Source organism: Heloderma suspectum, chromosome 6, assembly GCF_057233095.1.
Source record: "Heloderma suspectum isolate Gila_16-S chromosome 6, 16-S_ref, whole genome shotgun sequence".
In the NCBI taxonomy this organism is placed as follows: domain Eukaryota; kingdom Metazoa; phylum Chordata; class Lepidosauria; order Squamata; family Helodermatidae; genus Heloderma; species Heloderma suspectum.
In genome coordinates, this window is record NC_139463.1 from 29,973,367 (window position 1) to 29,993,188 (window position 19,822).

At 46.2% G+C, this 19,822-nt stretch overlaps 1 protein-coding gene across 1 annotated transcript in view; it reads left to right on the top strand.

Moving 5' to 3' along the window:
* The window catches only part of KCNU1 (potassium calcium-activated channel subfamily U member 1), a 166,534-nt gene that overhangs the window by 59,538 nt on the left and 87,174 nt on the right, over positions 1-19,822 (top strand). Inside the window, exons 14-18 of the mRNA XM_084807247.1 lie at positions 2,949-3,061; positions 4,545-4,613; positions 7,667-7,753; positions 10,261-10,364; positions 17,399-17,498. Of these exons, the coding sequence (XP_084663373.1) occupies positions 2,949-3,061; positions 4,545-4,613; positions 7,667-7,753; positions 10,261-10,364; positions 17,399-17,498 (473 nt within the window). The remainder of the gene's footprint in view (positions 1-2,948; positions 3,062-4,544; positions 4,614-7,666; positions 7,754-10,260; positions 10,365-17,398; positions 17,499-19,822) is intronic.

Here is a 19,822-nt window from a genome sequence, read left to right on the forward strand (position 1 = left end):
AAAAGAAAAAAAAAACACGCGCGTATGCAAATGGTGGCGCCCATGGGCCTTTCCTTATTTTGACATGTCTTAGTCTACGTAAACATTTACATAGACTACAGGAAAAATAAGGGGAATGCAAATAGTGTAGACGCTACGTTATTTGCGTTCCCCTTATTTTCGCCATCTTAGTCTACGTAAATGTTTACGTAGAGTAAGACATGTCAAAATAAGGAACGCAAATGGTGGCGCCCATGGGTGCTGCCATTTGCGTACGCGCATTTTTTTTCTTTTAAATCAGCTGTGATAGGCTACGTAAACATTTATGTAGCCTATCGCAGCTGACTGCAGGGACGCAAATGGCGGCGGCTACGGCCACCGCCACTTGCGGACCCGGCCAGCCAGGATTCAGGGAGTGAGGGACAGAGCGCCTCCCCCCCCCCGCCAGCATTTCAGGGGAAGGGGCAGAGTGCCTCCCCCCCACTGCAAATCAATTTCATTAAAAGGTAAGTGACTTTCATACATCCCTAATTAATTTCTCCTCTGGAGAAATTTGGTAAAATGGTCCCCTCACATTCTTCTGCTTGCAAATACGGTGGAGAAATTTGAGAAGCTATTTGCATATAGAATAATAATAATAATAATAATAATAATAATAATAATAGCAGCCAGTGTGGTGTAGTGGCTAGAGAGTTGGACTGGGAGCTGGGAGATCCGGGTTCTAGTCCCCACTCGGCCATGGAAGCTCACTGGGTGATTTTGGGCCAGTCACAGACTCTCAGCCCAACCCACCTCACAGGCTGGTTGTTGTGAGGCTAAAATGGAGAGGGGGAGGATCATGTAAGCCTTGGGTTCCTTGCAAGAGGAAAGGAGGTGGGATATAAATGCAATAAATAAATGAGTGAGTGAGTGAGTGAGTGAGTGAGTGAATCTGTGTGGAAGATTCGATGCTTTCTTTGAACACCTAAGTAATTGAATCCAGGGAGACAACATATTTTTCAAGAGGTTAGTAAATTAGTAGCAATTCAAATCACAAGAGAGTAGGGTCTTATGGCTGAACTAATCCAGACTGAGTACAACACACACACGCACCATGTAGAGATTTTTTTTCCCCTGAATTTGGCTTGAACATGAACCAATAACATACAGCGTGGTCTTATCCATAAGGACTGGCCTCTGAGGACCAACTGTGATGTGACAGATTGACTCCATGAATCAAACCTAGGGATGTGCAAATAATAGGGGTGCATGAAAGTCACTTACCTGGTCTCTCAGCTTTTCGTGGTGGGGGGGAGGCGCTTTGCTGCTCTCCCCCCGAAGTTCAGGCCGGGTGGGGAGGCTTCCCGCCTCGCCCGGCCGAAATTCAGGCCAGGGGGGAGGCTTCCCGCCTCGCCCGGCCGAAGTTCAGGCCAGGGAGGAGGCGCCTCGCCTCGCCCAGCCGCGAACTAAAAAGTTAAAAAAAAAACGCCCCCGTGATAGGCTATGTGACGATTAATGTAGCCTATCACGGCTAGATTTGCAAAGTCAGCCGTGATAGGCTACGTAAATCGTCACGTAGCCTATCACGGGTGACTTTAAAAAAAAAAAAAGCACGTACGGCTAATGGCGGTCCCCATAGGGAGCCGCCATTCACGTTCCTTATTTGGTTGCTGTAGTCTACGTAAAGATTACATAGACTACGGCTAAACTAAGGGCAACGCTATATTTGGAATGGCGGCGGCGGCAGCCGGTCGAAAGATTGGCTGCCGCCCCTGCCCCTGACGAAGACCCAACGAACCGCCTCCGGGACCCGCTGCCGGGAGGGACATTCGGGAAAGTTAAGTCCCGTCCCGGGGGGGTGCGGGGGGAGTGCCGAAAATTTCTCCCCGAAACTTCTGCGGGGGGCCGAACACATTGGCGCTCGGCCCCCCGAAGTTTCGGGGAGAAATTCTCCGCCAACCCTAGCAAATAAGCAAAACTTGGCCACACCTAAGTTCTCTGAATTCCATCTCGAAGCCCGTTCTGACTTGAGTCCAAGCTTTGTAGGTTTTTCCCCCTCGTGAAAAATAAACCCATGTGTGTTTTCATGTGTGTATGTGTGATTATATATATTAATGTATGCTTCAGTTGTGCGTATCTTGAAATGTATGCATTCTCCCACTTATTAAAGTGTATGTGTGTGCATTTTTCAAAAGTACGTATTTTTCCATGTGCATTTTTCAAATGTAAGAAAAAAAAAAGGAAAGGTTCCTCCTGTGCAAGCACCGGGTCATTACTGACCCCTAGAGGGACGCCGCTTGCGCTGGCGTTTTCATGGCAGACTATAGTGGGGTGGTTTGCCATTGCCTTCCAAATGCCTTTTGGGGTGTTCCACAAATCACAGTGTAAGCTCAGAAATGTACAGACTTCGGCCGCAGATGGCGTCTGAGTTCATATTCAGTCTGGAAGTTGCGAACTGGGTAAATCCTGATCAAAAACAATCGGAAACAAATTTCTCATACATCCTTAGTCAAGCTTGATGTGACAGACAAATTAATTCTGAGGGTCAAACCTGAGGTGTACAAGCATGTAGAAAGCACAGAGGAGCATGAATTGTTAACAGCGAAAAGGGTGAGTAAATGAGGATATCAGAACCCTCTCCTGGCCTGCAGCTTAACTCCCCATAGTTTTTTACTCCACAAGTACTTTCCCCTCTGCTCAGGCCCTAGAGCCCAGCTGGGAGAAAGCACTCACTCAGGATACCACTTGCAAGGAGGTAAACAGTTGGGAATATTCTGCATTCCTTACCCTTCTTAATTTTAGACCCCACCTCTTGCTGTTATGTGGCAGGGGCAGATCTGTGCTTAAGTACCAGATCTGCTGCCATAACTTCTTTTTTGGCTCTGGTCCCTCAAATATGGGGCCATGAACCTCCAGGGCTCCTGATTCAAGCAGAAGCTACAGCCTGAAGTCTCCAAATAGGACTGAACTCATAACTATATTTGTTACAGAAAGTGAACACTTTGAATAAGCACCAAGAAGAAATAGAAGGCCAGGAGTATAAAGTGATGACTCAGCTTCTCTCCAATACTTTCATTGACATGACCTTCAAAGATGTTTGCAGGTATGTAATCCCCCTCCCCGCTGCCCAATTCCTTAGCCCCCACTCAACCCTACCTCTGTCAATTGCTTACATAGCCCCTCTTACCTGGATGACTTTGTCTGGCTTTTCAACGCCTGGGACACTTGCTGGTCCAGACTTGTTAGTTCAGGACCAAGTCCACCCAGGGATGTCAGAGAAATCTGAAACAGATTCAAATGACTTCAGATTTCTATGAATTCAACCTGCAGATTCCATAATGGACCAACATCTTCTGAATTGCATGGATTCTGCAGACTTGCAGCCTGGTCATTTTCGTCGCAGCCTGGTGATTTGTTTTGTTTTGTTTTAATTTTCTGGTACTAAATGAAAATTAGGGATGTCTGTTGCTGGGAAAGCTGGCCTCTTGGGGCTTGGTGGAGTTCCATGGCTTGCCCAACTTGGCTTGCATCCACGAGCCAAGCCGCCAGTTTCACCTGAACTCCAGAAACTTTTGCATATACTGTTGTGTGCATCAGCCGTAATTCGCGCAAATACAGATTTGTGCAAATTATGCTTGCAAATTGTGCAAATCACAGCTGCAATTTGCATAATTTGCACAAATTATGGCCAGAAGGTGGGTAATGTGCACAAATTATAGCCAAAATTTGCATAATTTGTGCGAATTAAAATCCACTAGCTGGCACGTTTTCCTGCAGGCTGAGTCAGCCTGAACTAAAGGTGGGGGGCGAGCTGCTGAAAGCTTGCCGAGCTCCACCTCCAGCTGTATTCCTCTGACATCCCTAATACAAATTTAGTCATACAGACATTGGGCATCAAAACTCCAGCAGGGTTAAGGACTGTTTAGTTTTCAACAAGGTGGTGCCCTGAATAGGGACATCAGAGAAATTCATTGCAGATTCAAATAAGGCCAGATTCTTTGGAATCTGGCCTCTGGAATCCATGGCGGAATGGCTCCACTTACCTCTACTCCATGAGGATTCCTCGCGGAACGGCACTTGGCTTTAGGCTTAACTGGATCCGTTCACCTCCGCACCGATCGCCATGTTGCTTAAAAAAATGGAAACCAGCAGGATGTGCCCATAGACTTATATGCAAAATAGTGCCATGAATCTTGTGTATAAGTCTATGGGCACATCCTGCCGATCGCCATTTTTTAAAGACTTATATGCAAGATTCATGGCTCTATTTTGCATATAAGTCTATGGGCATATCCTGCTGATTGCCATTTTTTTAAGCAACATGGCGATCAGCGTGGAGGCGAATGGGTCCAGGGAAGTGGCCCTCAAGCCGGGCGGCTCCACGGAATCCTTGCAGAGCTGAGCAGCTCCAGAGGATTCCGGGGGGGGGGGGAGGAATGGATTGCCTCCCCCCCCCCGGTGGATTCCCCACCGGTATGGATGGTGGGGAATCCGTACATCCCTAGCCCTAATCCCCTGGCTTTCCCTTTACATTTGTTTTCGTGTTTCCTATGTTTTTAACAGGCACTCCTCCTCTCTTTCCTTAGATTGTGCTTTGTGAAGCTGAATCTCATACTGCTTGCTATCGAATTTCGATCTGGCATTCATGGAAATAGGTGATCAACCACAATTTGAACACTTCCATCTATCAGGATTAACAAAGATAATAACACACATACCCCCTTAAACCCCCTTTGGTTGAAATTAGGTATGCACGCAGAACCCTTGCTTTGACTTTGATCCCAAGTCAGTGCTTCAGAAAATGGCCCATGTCTTCTCAGACCAATTCAGAGTTGGTCCTCTTCGACCTAGTACTGAATCTGAGAAGATGTTCAGAAATCTGATGCTTCATGCTACCATGGGCAATCCATAAACAGCTTTAACCGTTGTTCTCTTGGTCATGATTGGATGACTTTTGCAAGGAGCTCCTAAAGAAGTTTACTCTTGCCAAATGTCAGAAAAATAGGTTTAGGAGGTTTTGTGTTACATGCCTTTATATTGGGGGGGGGGCTGCCAATAAGTTAAAACAAATTGTTTGCATAATTGGATGAAAATTTTAGAGATAGGTGCCCCTTCTGAAGGGATCGTTCCTACCGAATTTCAAAGCAATCACTGCAGAGGTTTTTGCACAAGAGCAGCCTTGACATGCTGATGATCTCCAAAAAAAAAAAAAGAAAAAAGGATGTGATTATCCCTCTTTGTTCCTTGCAGAACATTCTTCTAAAAATGACAGAAATCCCAGAGTTGTCCCTAAGGAAGAATCCTGCAAAGTTTCAGAAGGATAGAGGTGGTTGTTGATGTGGAAGGCGGGCTCTCCAATTTTGTGTGGCAGGAATTAATTCACTTCCCTGACACACACACATCATGTTTTGGGGGTGATTTGTATGAAAATGGCACACCCCTTGGAGGTGTCCACAGGCAAGAAACCTGACAAGTTTCATAGAATCATAGAATAGTAGGGTTGGAAGGGGCCTACAAGTCCACCGAGTCCAACCCCCTGCTCAATGCAGAAGGACAGGTGCAAGGGCTAGGCAGTTAGGATGACTGAAAACCAATTTAAGGGCTTTTTTCATTATGAAGCCTTGTGGCATTGGAATGGCCATCTCATGGTCCCATCCTTGCCCTCCTTCAAAGCACAGTTATTGGAGCCCATGGTAAAATGGTGACCTAGGATTAGAAGGGGGACATGTCAGTCATTCAACTGCACTGCTTCCCACCTCCCCTGCAGCGTTTACAGAAATGAAAGCAAGACATGCTATTTGGAGACATAAAGTCCCGTGCATCTCTGAACATGAGGTGCTGATGAAGCTTCATTCCTGGGCAGCTTCAGTTCTGTTGGCTTCAGAAGGAAATCTGCTTTACCTTGCGAACCAACAGAGCTGGAACAAAGCCGCCCACTTCTTTTCAGGCTTCTGAATTTGTCTGAAACCAATCCACATCCCTAGTGGAAATGTACCTGTGGCCAGAGCAATCTGTAAGGAATCTGAGCTGGACAGATTAACAATACTGACCACTATATGTTTCTAAAGATGCTTTTGCATGGGACCTGTTTCTGCTCCACTCAAGCCCTAAGCAGTGCCCTGCACACAGGTGTAGTGCAATGCATGAGGCCCCACACCCCCACATTGTTGTTGTGGGACATGGCACTTCTCCTTTGGCATTGCCATGTTGTATTAACATATCAAGCTGCCTTATACAGAATCAGACCAATAGTTCACCTAGCCCAGTTTTTGCTACTCCGGTTGGGAACAACTCTGCAGGTTTCTCATAGAGGTGTTTCCCAGCCCTGTCACCCAGGATCATTTAGGTGAAGGTGCCAGGGATTGAACCTGGCATCCTCTGCATGTAAAGCAGGAGCTCTAACCATTGAGCAATGACCTATCACATCTGCATTAAAGGGCTTACAATAAAGGGCTGTCAAATCTTCATTTAGAAGTATTTGGTACTACCCATCTAAGACAGCACTTTCAAGAAGGAACTGAAGCTATTCCCTGGGTTAACAAAGGGAGAATGCCCTTACTTGCCAATAAACCTTTTTATGGCCTTCAACTAGAGGTGGGGGTCAACACAAATTAATTAGCATCTCCTCCTCCTCCTCCTCCTCCTCCTCCTCCTCCTGACATAGCTAGAACTCCAGGCCAGAATCATTTCAGGGTTGTCCTCAGTGGTCTCGCTATTCCCACCACCATTCATCAGGAAATCTCCAAATTCTCCTTCTCTTTGGTTATTTTTTCCTTCCCTCTTGTCCTAAGCCAGTGGTAGATCGTGGTCTACTAATAGATCTCTGGGTTATTTGCAGTAATTACCAGTGGTTCTACCTTTCCCATTGCCTATCAAGTATCGATACCAACAACTAAAAAGCTCCCCCACACAACACACACACACACACACACAAATTAGATTGCTGAAAAAGAATGTGTGTGGGGGAAACGAGGAATGGATTTTTTTTGTGTTAAAGGACTTATTTATTTATTTACAATATTTATATTCTGCTACATATCTAGAACAAATTTTGGAGTGGTGAACACAAAAGATAAAACAGTAAGAGAATAAAAAAATTAAAACACCACATTAAAATTATACTTCTTTAAACACACATGCAGTGCCAATAAAAACCATAACTGGCCAATTAAGGAATGCCTCCTGGAAGAGTGCTGTTTTCAGGAGGTGCCGGAAAGTACACCACAGTGTTGGCGCCTGCCTGATCTCCAGGGGCAGGGTATTCCAAAGAAAAGGGGCTGACACACTGAAAGCTCTTCTCCTGGTGGACTCTAATCGGGCCATAGGTCCATCTGGAACCACCACAACCAACCCCTCCAATGACCTCAGTGACTGTGCACGTTGGTAAGGGAGAAAGTGCTCTCTCTCAGCTATTCTAGTCTCAAGTTGTTTAGGGCTTTGACACTAGTGCTAAAACCTTAAGCCTGGCCCAGTAGCGAATAGGCAGCTAACTTGTGAGCTTCTAGTACTGAACACACATTCCTGGGCTGAGCATGTACTCAGAAGCACCCCTGATTTCACCCACTCATTCCTTTTGCTCTAAAGATCAGTCTGCCCCATCACCACCTGTTTTCTACATGGAATAGATATCTCAGTAGCTATTTTTAGACAGTGAACTAAGGGAGCCTAAACATACATTTATTGTTATTTTCAAACTATTTAACAATAGCATCCTGATCAACCCAACCTCGACAATAAGACTCCATTTCAACACAATGGGTTTCTTCATTGCCAAATCGACAAAGGAACTGAGAAGGTAATTTCTTTAACTATTTGGATTCAAGATTGAATATTTGGATTACATTCCAAATGGTTAATCTTTGGGGTGGATTTCAGCCTTAGGGCTTCCATGTGTGCGTTTGTGTCTGCGTCCATGTCTCTGTGTGTGTGTGTGTGATGCAAGCAAGTTTCATCCCCCCCCCCCAAAAAAAAAAGAAGAGGGAGAAGAGACCCTTGAATTGTCAGAGGTCTAGTTATACTAGTGATGACTCCAAAGACGGTGTAATGGTCGGAAGAGGGAAGGGAAAAAGTATGAGAAGGGAAGAGGGTGAAAAAGAGGAAGGAAGCTTATCCTCTCCCCACCACCATCTGCCTTTCCTCTTATGCAGGAGTAGGCAATGCGGTGCATGTGAGCACCAAAGCACCCCTCGAAAGCTTTCTTGGTGCCCACCCACGCTTAAACAACAACAGCTATTATTATTATTATTGCTGTTGTTGTTGTTGTTGTTGAGCCAGTGTGGTGTAGTGATTGAGGTATTGGATGGGAGGTCCAGGTTCTAGTCCTGACTTGGCCATGGAAGCTCACTAGGTGACTTTGCACAAGTCACAGATTCTCAGTCCAATCTACCTCACAGGGTTGCTGTTGTGAGGATAAAGTGGAGAGGGGGAGGATTATGTACACCACCTTGGGTTCCTTAAAGAGTAAAATAGGCAGGATATAAATGTAATAAATAAATAAATAAATAAATAAATAAATAAATAAATAAATAAATTTCTTGCCGGCAGCTGTGATTACTGTGGAATGGGATTTCACTGGTATTCATTGTGTTTAATGTGTTTGGGCTCAGACACCACCTCTGCTTTGTAGTCGGACTTTTGGGCATGTTACTTGTCCCTTGCCATGCCTCCTATGGCAGCCATTTTGTGGTGGTGCCCAGGATAGTTTCTCAAATTGCCAAACGTGCCCACCACCCAAAAAGCATGCCTACCCTACTCTGAAGTCACCTTCTGTCACATAATTAAATGTGTTTCCACAGATGCACTCACAAATTCACATCACTTTCTCACATGTACCCTCACATCTTCAATAAATACATACCCCATCAGAATTCAGAACACACATACGTACACACTACAGTGTGTTAGAGTGGCCACTTCAGTATACAGATGTACAGATAGTGTAAAATCCACTCTTTCTGTGTTTCACAGATTGTCAGGCACCTTTTCTTCCATCATTCACTCACAGACAGATGTGAATTATTATTTTTTGTCATGCAGAAAAATACACTAATAATTACATAAGAGGTTTCATAACAATTTATATAATTTACCTTAAGATGTAGCATTTAACATATTGTCTCCTAGTCTATTCAACTTTTCTTCAGCAGAAACTTGCATATTTTTCTATGAATAAATATGCATAAATTATGGGAAAGTAAAACAACAACAACAACACATACACATCCAAAAGTCCACTGCCTCCGTGCGGCCTGAGGCGGTAACTCCGCAGTGGATTCCATAGGCTGGATTCTTAGAAATCTGAGCTCATTTTAGTCCATCTCGGATTTCCCCCCCATCTAAGGATGGGGGAGAAATCCTCCATGGACCCCAGTGAGGCTGGATTCAAAAGAATCCGCCCCCCTGGAGTCCGTGGAGGATCAGAAGACTTATTTCCACCTTCTGGAGGAATCCTCGCTGGCCAGATCCTCCCTGCTGGCCAGCCCCAGAGCGCCAGCGATATAGTCGCCATTGCCATATCGCTGGCTGGGTGAATTGACTGCGGACGCAAATGGTGTCCACTATGCCATTTGCGTCCCTGTTTTTTCACACAACAGGCTACGCAAATAGGCTATCACGTGAAAAAGCAGGGATTCAAATGGTGTCCACTATGCCATTTGCAGCCGTAAAGGTCTTAGTTAAGCTAAATGCAGCCATTTGCGGCTGCATTTAGCTTAAACTAAGACCTTTATGGCCACAAATGGCATAGTGGATGCCATTTGCATCCACAGTCAATCCACCTAGCCAGCGATACAGCAATCAATGGCGGCCATATCGCTAGTGCTCCGGAGCCAGCTGGTGGCTCCATGGAATCGCCGCAGAGCGGAGCTGGCCAGCTAGGATTTCAGTGGGGGGAAGGATAGATCGCCCCCCCCCCCGTAGACACCTCCTGGACCTGAAGGTAAGTGATCCGCCCATCCCTACACCATATCCCTACTTGGGAATCCTCCAAAAGAGGACAAAAAGGTTACAGATTTGCATAAATATGCATATTCTAATGTATATGTATAGATACGTATGGGAGGGAAAGTGGGGGGAAATTCTGCTTGATCAACCCCCCCTCCCCCAACCACACACCTGCTGCCTGGCCAGTGCAAGCCAGCAGGACGTTGGAAATGGTACATATTCAACTACTTACCCCCGCTATGCACACATACACACACCACAATACAGACCCCACTTAGGATTGCTGGGCCCACTATTTTTGTCATATTTCTTTACTGTTAAGTGTAATTCAATCATTTTGCCTCTATTTTTGTTGTCCAGGGCCCGTTATTATTGTAAACAGTGCCACAGTGACATCAAGAATCCGGACCAAATTGGAAAGTGCCGTTGCAAAGGGAATGTGAAAAAAACATTTTCGGTTTCCGGTAATTTTACTCTTTGTTTTAGAGGGGCCTAGGGTCAGAGATGGAACACAACGCTGGCATTTTGGCCCATTACCTCTCAACCCAGTGCACATTACTGAGGGGCAAATTGTAGGAGTGGCTGAAGCCAAGCATGGGAAAAAGGACTCACCGTTTTTATGATCTTAGATACTTGTGCTCTCATAGGTGCAAACTTTAGCAATGTCAACAGGCATGGCAAAAGGCAGTTTATACTGGTACTGCCAACGCTATGCTCTTGAGTGATGTACATGTGGATCATAGTTCCAGAGGATAAGCCATGATAGTCTCTTCCAGCAAAGGGTCTTGTGGGACATTAAAGTTTAGATTAACATTTATTGTGGCATAAGCTTTCACGGATATATACACTAGAGATGCTGGAGAAATTCGTGACAGACTAAAAGGAGGCCGGATTTCTAAGAATCCAACCTGCAGAATCTGCTGTGGAACAACCTCCTCAGGCTGTGCAGAGTCCGTGGACTTCCGGATGATTTTTTTTACTTTCCTGAAATTTACGTATAGAAATTTGTAGGAAAATACGTAAGTTGCTGCTGAGGAAATGTTGAATGGAATGGGGGACAATATGCTAAATGTTACGTACTAAGGTAAATTATGTAAATTCTTATGAAACCTCTTACATAACTATTTGCGTATTTTTCCGCATGACGGAAAAAAATATTCGCATCTGTCTGTGGGTGGACGATGGAACAAAAGGCACCTAGCAATCCATGAAACACAGACGGATAGGGATGTACGAAAGTCACTTACCTTTTGCAGATTATGTTGATGGTGGGGGGGAGGCGCTCTGTCCCTCCCCCCGGAATCCTGGATGGGGGGAGGTGCTCCATTCCTCCCCCCCGGAATCCTGGCCGGCCGGCTGTGCTCCGCAAGGATTTTGTGGAGCCACCAGCCGGCTCCGCCAGGAGCCCGACATCCGAACAGCAAATAGCGTTCCCCTTATTTTCGCCGTAGTCTATGTAAATATTTGCGTAGACTACACGTGAGAAAATAAGGAACGCAAATGGGGCAGCCATGGGCGCCACCATTTGTGTACGTGCAGTTTTTTTTTTCTTTTCACTCAGCCGTGATAGGCTACGTAAATATTTACACGGTGTTTTTTTTAAATCTAGCCATGATAGGCTACGTAAATCTTTACGTAGCCTATCACATTTTGTTTTTTTTTAACTTGGAAATGGCGGCAGCGGCAGCCGGTCGGAAGACCGGCCTCTGCAGCCACTGCCGCCGCACCGCTGCAGCACCGCCGCCAGAGCCGCCGCCGCCAGGGACATTCGCACAAGGTAAGTTCCGTCCCGGGGGGTCAGGGGGGCAGACCGCTTCTCCACCAATTTCGGGGGGCCGAATGCGCTGGCATTTGGCCTCCCCGAGATTCGTGGTGAAATTCTCTGACATCCCTACATTACATGCATATGATGAAGTGGGTTCTGATTCATGAGAGGTTATGCCACAAGCAAACCTGGTTTAGGCCCATAATCACAGGCTTTAAAACAATGATGTTGCCCAGCAAACAGAAAACAGAAATATATGTTCTAAGGCATTACTTTGCACCACCAAAAGAAAGTAAAAGGTAGAAACAAAAACAGAATGAGAAGCATTGCATAGCATCACAAAACGGATGCCAAACATGGGCCTCAATTCATTAATTAAAGCAAGGATGATAGAAGATAAAAACAGGCCCAGATTTAAAAGAAGTTCAACCTACCAACCACCAACCACCCCCATTTATCCAGAATAGCCACACAGAGAAAGCAATTTCTGGTAGAGGCCACTTAAGAAAGATTGGAAGGGTGGCGGGATCTCTTTCTCTCTGTCTGTCTGTCTGTCTGTCTGTCTGTCTGTCTTTCTGTCTCAAACACACACACACATACACACACCAGTTTCTAAAGCATATGTACACAGAGAAAGCCCTTTGTTGAAAAGCCCATTTCTCTAAGATAGCAAGCAAAGGGGTGGGGGAGAACAATACACCCATTCTACACTCAGGACAACTGAAGCATCAGGCAATCAAAGTCAGCCCTGAGTTTGGGTTATATAATCACAGCCGAACTAAGACAAAGCAGTTTTTAAAAAATAGCCCATGTGTTTTTCTACACAACCCCCCCCCCCTTGCAGAATTGAGGTTGGAGGGCTTGAGACACACGGGGGAGGGGGGAATGTTAGGAAAAAGACTCCAGACACAGGCCAAAATGAATTATTTTTTTCCGCACAACCTAGTTGCTTTTTTCCAGTCTTTGAGGGGAAGGGGGGGAGAGAGATGGTTTAAACAAGATGGGAACAAAGAATTTTCTTGCATTTTACACCCTAGCATCACCTATGAATTTCTCCAAACATCTGGAGGGCACCAGGTTGGGAAAGGCTGCACTATTGTGTATAGGGAGGGTCCAGTGTCCCTTGGCATCTCCAGATAAAAGGCATGTCAAGTAGCAAGCAAGGGAAAGTCCTGTCCCAGAGACCTTGGAGGGCCACTTCCAGTCAGCATAGACGAGTGTTCTCCAATCATCCAAAAAGCCGAGAGCCAAACTAGACATGACGTTAACATGCCTTGCATTTAAATATATAAAAAGCATTTCCTGTCATGAGGAGCTGAGCATTATTGGAAGCACAGCAGGAGTGGAATATAACCTTTTCCTTCCCTGCTGTGGCCCTGAGGAAAATATCTCCAAATTCTCCTCCCCCTGGAGAAATTCTCCCCCTGCCCAATTTCTAGGGATGTACGAAAGTTCCGCCACAGATCTCGGGGAGGCTGAATGCCAGCACATTCGGCCCCCTGAAATCGGTGGCAGAACGGCCCGCCATCCCCCCCCGGGACGAGACTTACCTTGGGTGGATCTTCCTGGCGGCAGTTTGGCAGCGGCGGCTGCGGCAGCCGGTCTTCCGACTGGCTGCCGCTGCCGCCATTCCAGTTAAAAAAAAAAAAAACGTGATAGGCTACGTAAAGATTTACGTAGCCTATCATGGCTAGGTTTAAAAAAAAAAACGTGATAGGCTACGTAAATGTTTACGTAGCCTATCACAGCTGACTTTTAAAAAAACCAAAAATAGCGCGTGCGCAAATGGCGGCGGCCATGGCCGCCGCCATTTGTGTTCCTTATTTTGGCACGTCTTAGTCTATGTAAACATTTACGTAGACTAAGATGGCGAAAATAAGGGGAACGCAAATAGCGTAGCATCTACGCTATTTGTGTTCCCCTTATTTTCGCCGTCGTAGTCTATGTAAATGTTTACGTAGACTAAGATGTGCCAAAATAAGGAACACAAAAGACGGTGGCCTTGGCCGCCGCCATTTGTGTATGCGCTTTTTTTTTTTTTTAAGTCAGCCGTGATAGGCTATGTAAACATTTACGTAGCCTATCACAGCTGACTGCGGGGACGCAAACGGCGGCGGATACGGCCACCGCCATTTGCATCCCTGCTAGCCAGCGGCCGGATGTCCGGCTGCTGGCGGAGCCGGCTGGCAGCTCCGCAGAATTGCTGCAGAGCACAGCCGGCTGGCCAGGATTCCGGGGGGGGGAGGAATGGAGCGCCTTCCCCCCCATCCAGGATTCCGGGGGGAGGGACGGAGTGCCTCCTCCCTCACCATCAGCATAATCCGTGAAAGGTAAGTGATTTTCGTACATCCCTACCAATTTCTCTGCTCACAAATAGGGTGGAGAATCCCGAGAAGCCCTTTGCACACAGCTCTCTCACCCAAGTACCCTTTGCCTCCAGCACTGTCTCCTGGTAGTGAGAAGTATGAGAATTCTCCTCCTGATGGTTACTGGGAATTCCCCTCTCCTGCTGAATCAGCCCTAAGCGTCAGCCGATAGTTCTCATTACTGAACCACTTCAGCAGCAACTGGGCTAGGCATGTGGCCAGTTGTGTCTTCCTTCCTTCTGCCAGTGAGACCCATGATACATGAGCTGCTGTATCAACATCGAGGCCCACCAAATAGGGACTTATATCTCCTACACCATTTGAAGTTATAGGAAAGGACCACTTCGCTGTGTAGAGAACTGTTGCTCTGCAGTACTGGCTATATAGTCCTTCAGCCATACACTTTTCAGTTTATTATTCTGAAATTTATCTTGATCTCTCATCTGAACAGCAGATGGCAGGCAAGCCCCACTGCCAACTTGGCTGTGCTAATGTCTCCTTTGTAAATTGCACAGAGCCCGAACAACAGAAGCATGCGTCAGCTAGTGAGATCTCAGAACCACTCTCTGGTGGACTTGTTCCCACATCACATTCATGACAGATATCTTGATGGCCTTCTGAAGAATGTAGCTGTGGTTATTTCTCTCTAGTGTTCACACAATGTGTTTGTTTATATCAATTATGGTTAAACAACATGACACAAACATCCTTAGGAATGTTGTGGCCCATGGGTGCCTGACTGGGCCTGGGAGTCCATTGGACTCCACTTGCTTGTGCCCCCAAACCCAAGCTCAGTGAGCAGTCACCCCCACCTTGCTGAGTCACACAAGTAGCCAGGACTTAATGGACTTGTCCGCTCGAGTCTGGGAGCTGCCCGTCCTCTGTGTGAGCCGCCATTTTAATGCAAGACCAGGGCTCTAGTTTTTTGTATCTACTGTTGCGCACAGCGGTGGCCGTAAAGGGCCATTTCCACAACCTTAGAGGCCTCTAAAGTTGTAGAAATGGCCCTTTGTGGCCACCATTGAATGCAACATTAGATATATGAAAAACTAGAGCCCCCATATTGCATTAAAATGGCAGCTCACATGGAAGATGGGCAGCTGCAGAGTGCTCCCAGACTGCTCCCTGAGCCTTTCAGGGGCTCCCGCAGCCCAGCTTGCATGGGTGGGCAGCAGCAGTGGCTCCTTGAGTGCCTGCCGATCTTGGACATGGGTGAGTCCATCTATCCCTAAACATCCTCCATGTAATTACACAGAATGCAACTGAAGGTCATATGAACATCAGAAGATCCATGCTGAATGAGACCAACGGTCAATCTGGTCCAGCATTCTGCTCACACAGTGGTCAACAAGGTGCCTGTCAAAAGCCCACATGTAGGAAAGGAGTGCAATAGTGCCTTCCCGCTCATGTTCCCCAGCACCTGGTGTGTATAGGCATGCCACCTCTGATACTGGAGGTCGTATAGAGCCATCATGACTATTCACCATGGATAGTCTTCTCCAGCATGAATTTGCCGAATCCCCCTTTGAAGCCATCAAAAATGGTGGCTATCACTACATGTTGTGGTAGCAAATTCCATGGTTATGGGTTTGTCAGATATTACATGAGGAATACAAAGCATATAGTCTACGTGAAGTACCAGATTGTGTCCTATGCAAGCTAACTGGAGGGACGTTACCACAAAACTCTGTCAGTCAAAGACTGTGGGGTTCATCATTTGAAAATATTTGATGTTTTGTTTTCTACCATACTGTATAAAACAACCCAAGCTATATTGGAAAATGTTTTAGTTGATTTGGTGAATACCAGTGTTCTATATTAAGTGTGTTTAATTGTTCTCCAACTATGGCAAGTTTGCTGCTTATACTGCTGCAAAATTTGTTGTGGCAGTTCGGGAACATTTTCTGTCTGTCTGTCTGTCTGTCTGTCTGAGTGTGTTCATACCAATTAACCTTTAATCTTTTCTTACTCTATCAAATTGGAACGATGTTGCTAGGGATGTCTGAGAATTTCATTTTTGCTCGCAAAACATGTGAACATGCCTGTTCGAAGCCCCAAACATGAGTGCAAGCGCATAACCCTTGAACATATACACAAATTGTCAAACACACACTCGCGTTCTTCTCATTCCCAATTCCCAGTTTGATTTGCACAAATCTCCTCATTATATTAAATCAGCCCTGCTTTAGTTTATGGAGGGAATTTGCACAAATTAGGAGATGTGTGCAAATTTGAGGACATTTCCATACATTTGGGGAGATTTCCACAGATCTCCCATTCAATCACTGCTCAATTTGTGCAAGTTTCCCATTCATGCAAAGTGAGCAGTGATTGTAAATGGGAATCGGGCATGAGATGAGTGGTGAGACGATGTTCAGAGAATCCTAGCGATCTCCAACATCACTCATTCACCCATCCCTAGATGTTACCATTACAAGCAGTGATCAGCTGTAATACTGTAGTGTTCTTTTCTAATATTTGAATGGAATTTTGCGATGGTGACCTCAGCCATAGGAGCATAAGAAGCTACTTCATAAAGAGTCAGGTCATTGGTCCCTCTAGCTTGATATTGTCTACATCAAGGGTAGGGAATTAAGTGGTTGGACTGCAACCCCTGCCATCCCTCACCATTGGCTATGCTAGCTTGGGCTGATGGGAGTTGCAGTCTACCAACATCTGTAGGGCCACATATCACCCACTTCTTGTTTATTCGACACTGACTGGCAGTGACTTTCCAGGATCTCAGACAGGAGTCTTATGCAGCTCTAGCTGAAGATGCCAGGGACTGAACCTAGTAGATGCAAAATATGTCCTCAGCCACTGAAGTACTGGTGCTCCCTCTCAGTAGGTCTACCTCTCCCATACCATCATTATCACCAGTTGCTGAGGCTCTTCCTACTCCTCCTCGCCACTGTAACTGCCTGCTTGTGTGCCAGTAGAAAGCTATTGAGCAACAAGGCAAGGGTACCTGCTGCTTTTTCTCCTCACCAGTGCCGTCATCTGCTTGTGGATCCTTTTTGGCCCAGAGTACAGTAGGTGAGAAAGAAGGTGTAGCAATGGTGGTGGTGGTGGTGAGGAGGAAACTGAAGTCTAGAGAGCTCTTGTCAGTGGGTCCATTGATGGAGTCTGGGCCTCACCTCAGTAGATGCCTGACCATGTCAGACCTTAATGCCAACCTGAGATGATCTAAGCAGTTGAACAATAACATTTCACTTGACTTGGCTGCCACCATGAGCTGCTTCATGGAATTGCTTGCTTGAATGGGGAGGTGACCTTCAATTCACTCTAGGCTATTGAAACTGGGCAACTGAGAAAATTAAGAGCGAGAAAAATGCCTTGTTAATTATTATTATTATTATTATTTCAGATAAGTTGAAAGAATATCTGAGCCTTCGGGAACAACATCCAGTAAGTTCACGGTCCCTTGGGATTCTCCCTCTCTTGCATTTGCCTGCAGATAGTGAAAGGTAGGACAGTCTGAGCTCTGCATATGTTGCACACACATTTCCTGGTCTGGATTTTGTGGACAATTTGGGTGGGAGGAAAATAAAAGAAGGGTGGTTCTCTTGCATATGTTGCACACACATTTCCTGGTCTGGATTTTGTGGACAATTTGGGTGGGAGGAAAATAAAAGAAGGGTGGTTGTCTTTCTCTAAGGCTATCAATTTAAAGCTCTTTGGTGTCTTGCTTCAAAAGGGGGTGGATTTGTCTAGAAGACCTTTATCATTAGCGATAAAGAAGATGAAAATGTAGGAATTCCATACCATATTACAGGCTGAGGCCAGATCAAACTGAGAATGAGTAACTGGAACATGGTCACCCATTTAGAGATGCGATGTTCAAGCTCATTGATGTTCTCCAGATTCCTCTTCAAAGCTTTGGGGGGGGGGCTTGTTTGCATTCCTAAATGTGTGTTTTCCTTCTTCTTTTTTCCAAACTGGAAAAATTCACATTTTTAGTAAGAAAAATGCATTAAAAAAAAAGTACGCATTCGAAGTGTGCATCCCCACCCCACAGTAACCTAAAGTATGAAAATGTGGATTGGGGGAGGGGGGATTTTCAGAAGAGCACACTTGCATGAGCGTGCACTTCTGAATACTAACACAACTTCGGGGAACTGCAAAAATCTCTTGAGAACTGCGCTTCCGCTTGCATTCACAACTGGGGTGGACGAAAGTGACTTACCTGTCCTCGAAGGTTGTTCGCGGTGGGGGGGAGGTGCGTCGCTGCTCCCCCCGTGAAGTTCAGGCCGGGGGGGAGGCTTCCCGCCTCACCCGGCCGAAATTCAGGCCGGGGAGGAGGCGCCTCGCCTCGCCCGGCCGTGAACTCCAAAGTTTAAAAAAACAAAACAAAACGCCCCCGTGACAGGCTACGTGACGATTAACGTAGCCTATCACAGCTAAATCTGCAAAGTCAGCCGTGATAGGCTACGTTAATCGTCACGTAGCCTATCACGCGTGACTTTAAAAAAAAAAAGCGCGTACGCTAATAGCGGCCCCCATAGGGAGCCGCCATTCGCGTTCCTTATTTGGTCGCTGTAGTCTACGTAAAGATTTACGTAGACTACGGCGAAAATAAGGGCAACGCAAATAGCGTTGCCCTTATTTTCACCATAGTCTACGTAAATCTTTACATAGACTACAGCGACCAAATAAGGAATGGGAATGGCGGCTCCCTATGGGGGCCGCCATTATCCGTACGTGCTTTTTTTTTTTAAAGTCACCCGTGATAGGCTACGTGACGATTTACGTAGCCTATCACGGCTGACTTTGCAAATCTAGCCATGATAGGCTACGTTAATCGTCACGTAGCCTATCACGGGGGTGTTTTTGTTTTTTTTTTCTTTTCTTGGAATGGCGGCGGAAGCAGCCGGTCGAAAGACCGTCTGCCACTCCCGCCCCGCACGAACACCCGCCGAACCGCCGGCCGGACCCGCCGCCAGGAAGGACATTCGGCAAAGGTAAGTCCTGTCCCGGGGGGGGGTGCGGGGGCGGGGGGGCGGAGAATTTCTCCCTGAAACTTGTTCAAGGGGCTGAACACGTTGGCTCTCGGCCCCCCAAAGTTTCGGGGAGAAATTCTCCGCCATCCCTATTCACAACAGGGATTCTGGACAGCATGATTTGTGAACTAGAATAAAATTCTCATACATCCCTACCCCCAGTGATCATGTATGGCTGTGTGGGGACTGGAACCTGGGTCTCTGTCATGCTAGTCCAGCCCTTCAAGCGCTGTGACATATTGGGCTGTTGTTGGTGGTGTGAGTGTGTATATGTTTTAAGGAATACCTTCATACTCTCACAAAACTCAGCAAAATATATCCCAATGAAAACTGTAGACCCTTCCTCCTATGAGGAGATGGCAATCTCTGTAATCCTGAACACAAATAGGGCTTGAGCAGCCTAACAGAGTAAAGGATTGCAGCTGGAGTATGTAATGTTATACACATTTACTTGGGACACCATCTCATTGGACTCAGTAGAGACTGCTTCTGAGTTAAAGGAAATAAAGTTTACAGGTCTGGGTAATATTACTGCATCCCAGGAGTCAAGACAACTGCTGACCTCAGCTAGGAACCCGGGACTGTGTGGGTTGCTTTTCAGGTTTCTGAAACATGTGTGTGAAATTAGGGACACAGTCCACAGGGAATTTGAGCTGCACAGGCCTCCATAGCCAACAAATGATGGCCCAGACACAACAAGATGGCAAAAGATCAGTGAAGAGATTTCCTGTGGTCCTTTTTTAATAGCAAATGCAGTCACGGGAAGGGACCGTGGTGCTGGAGGAAGAGCC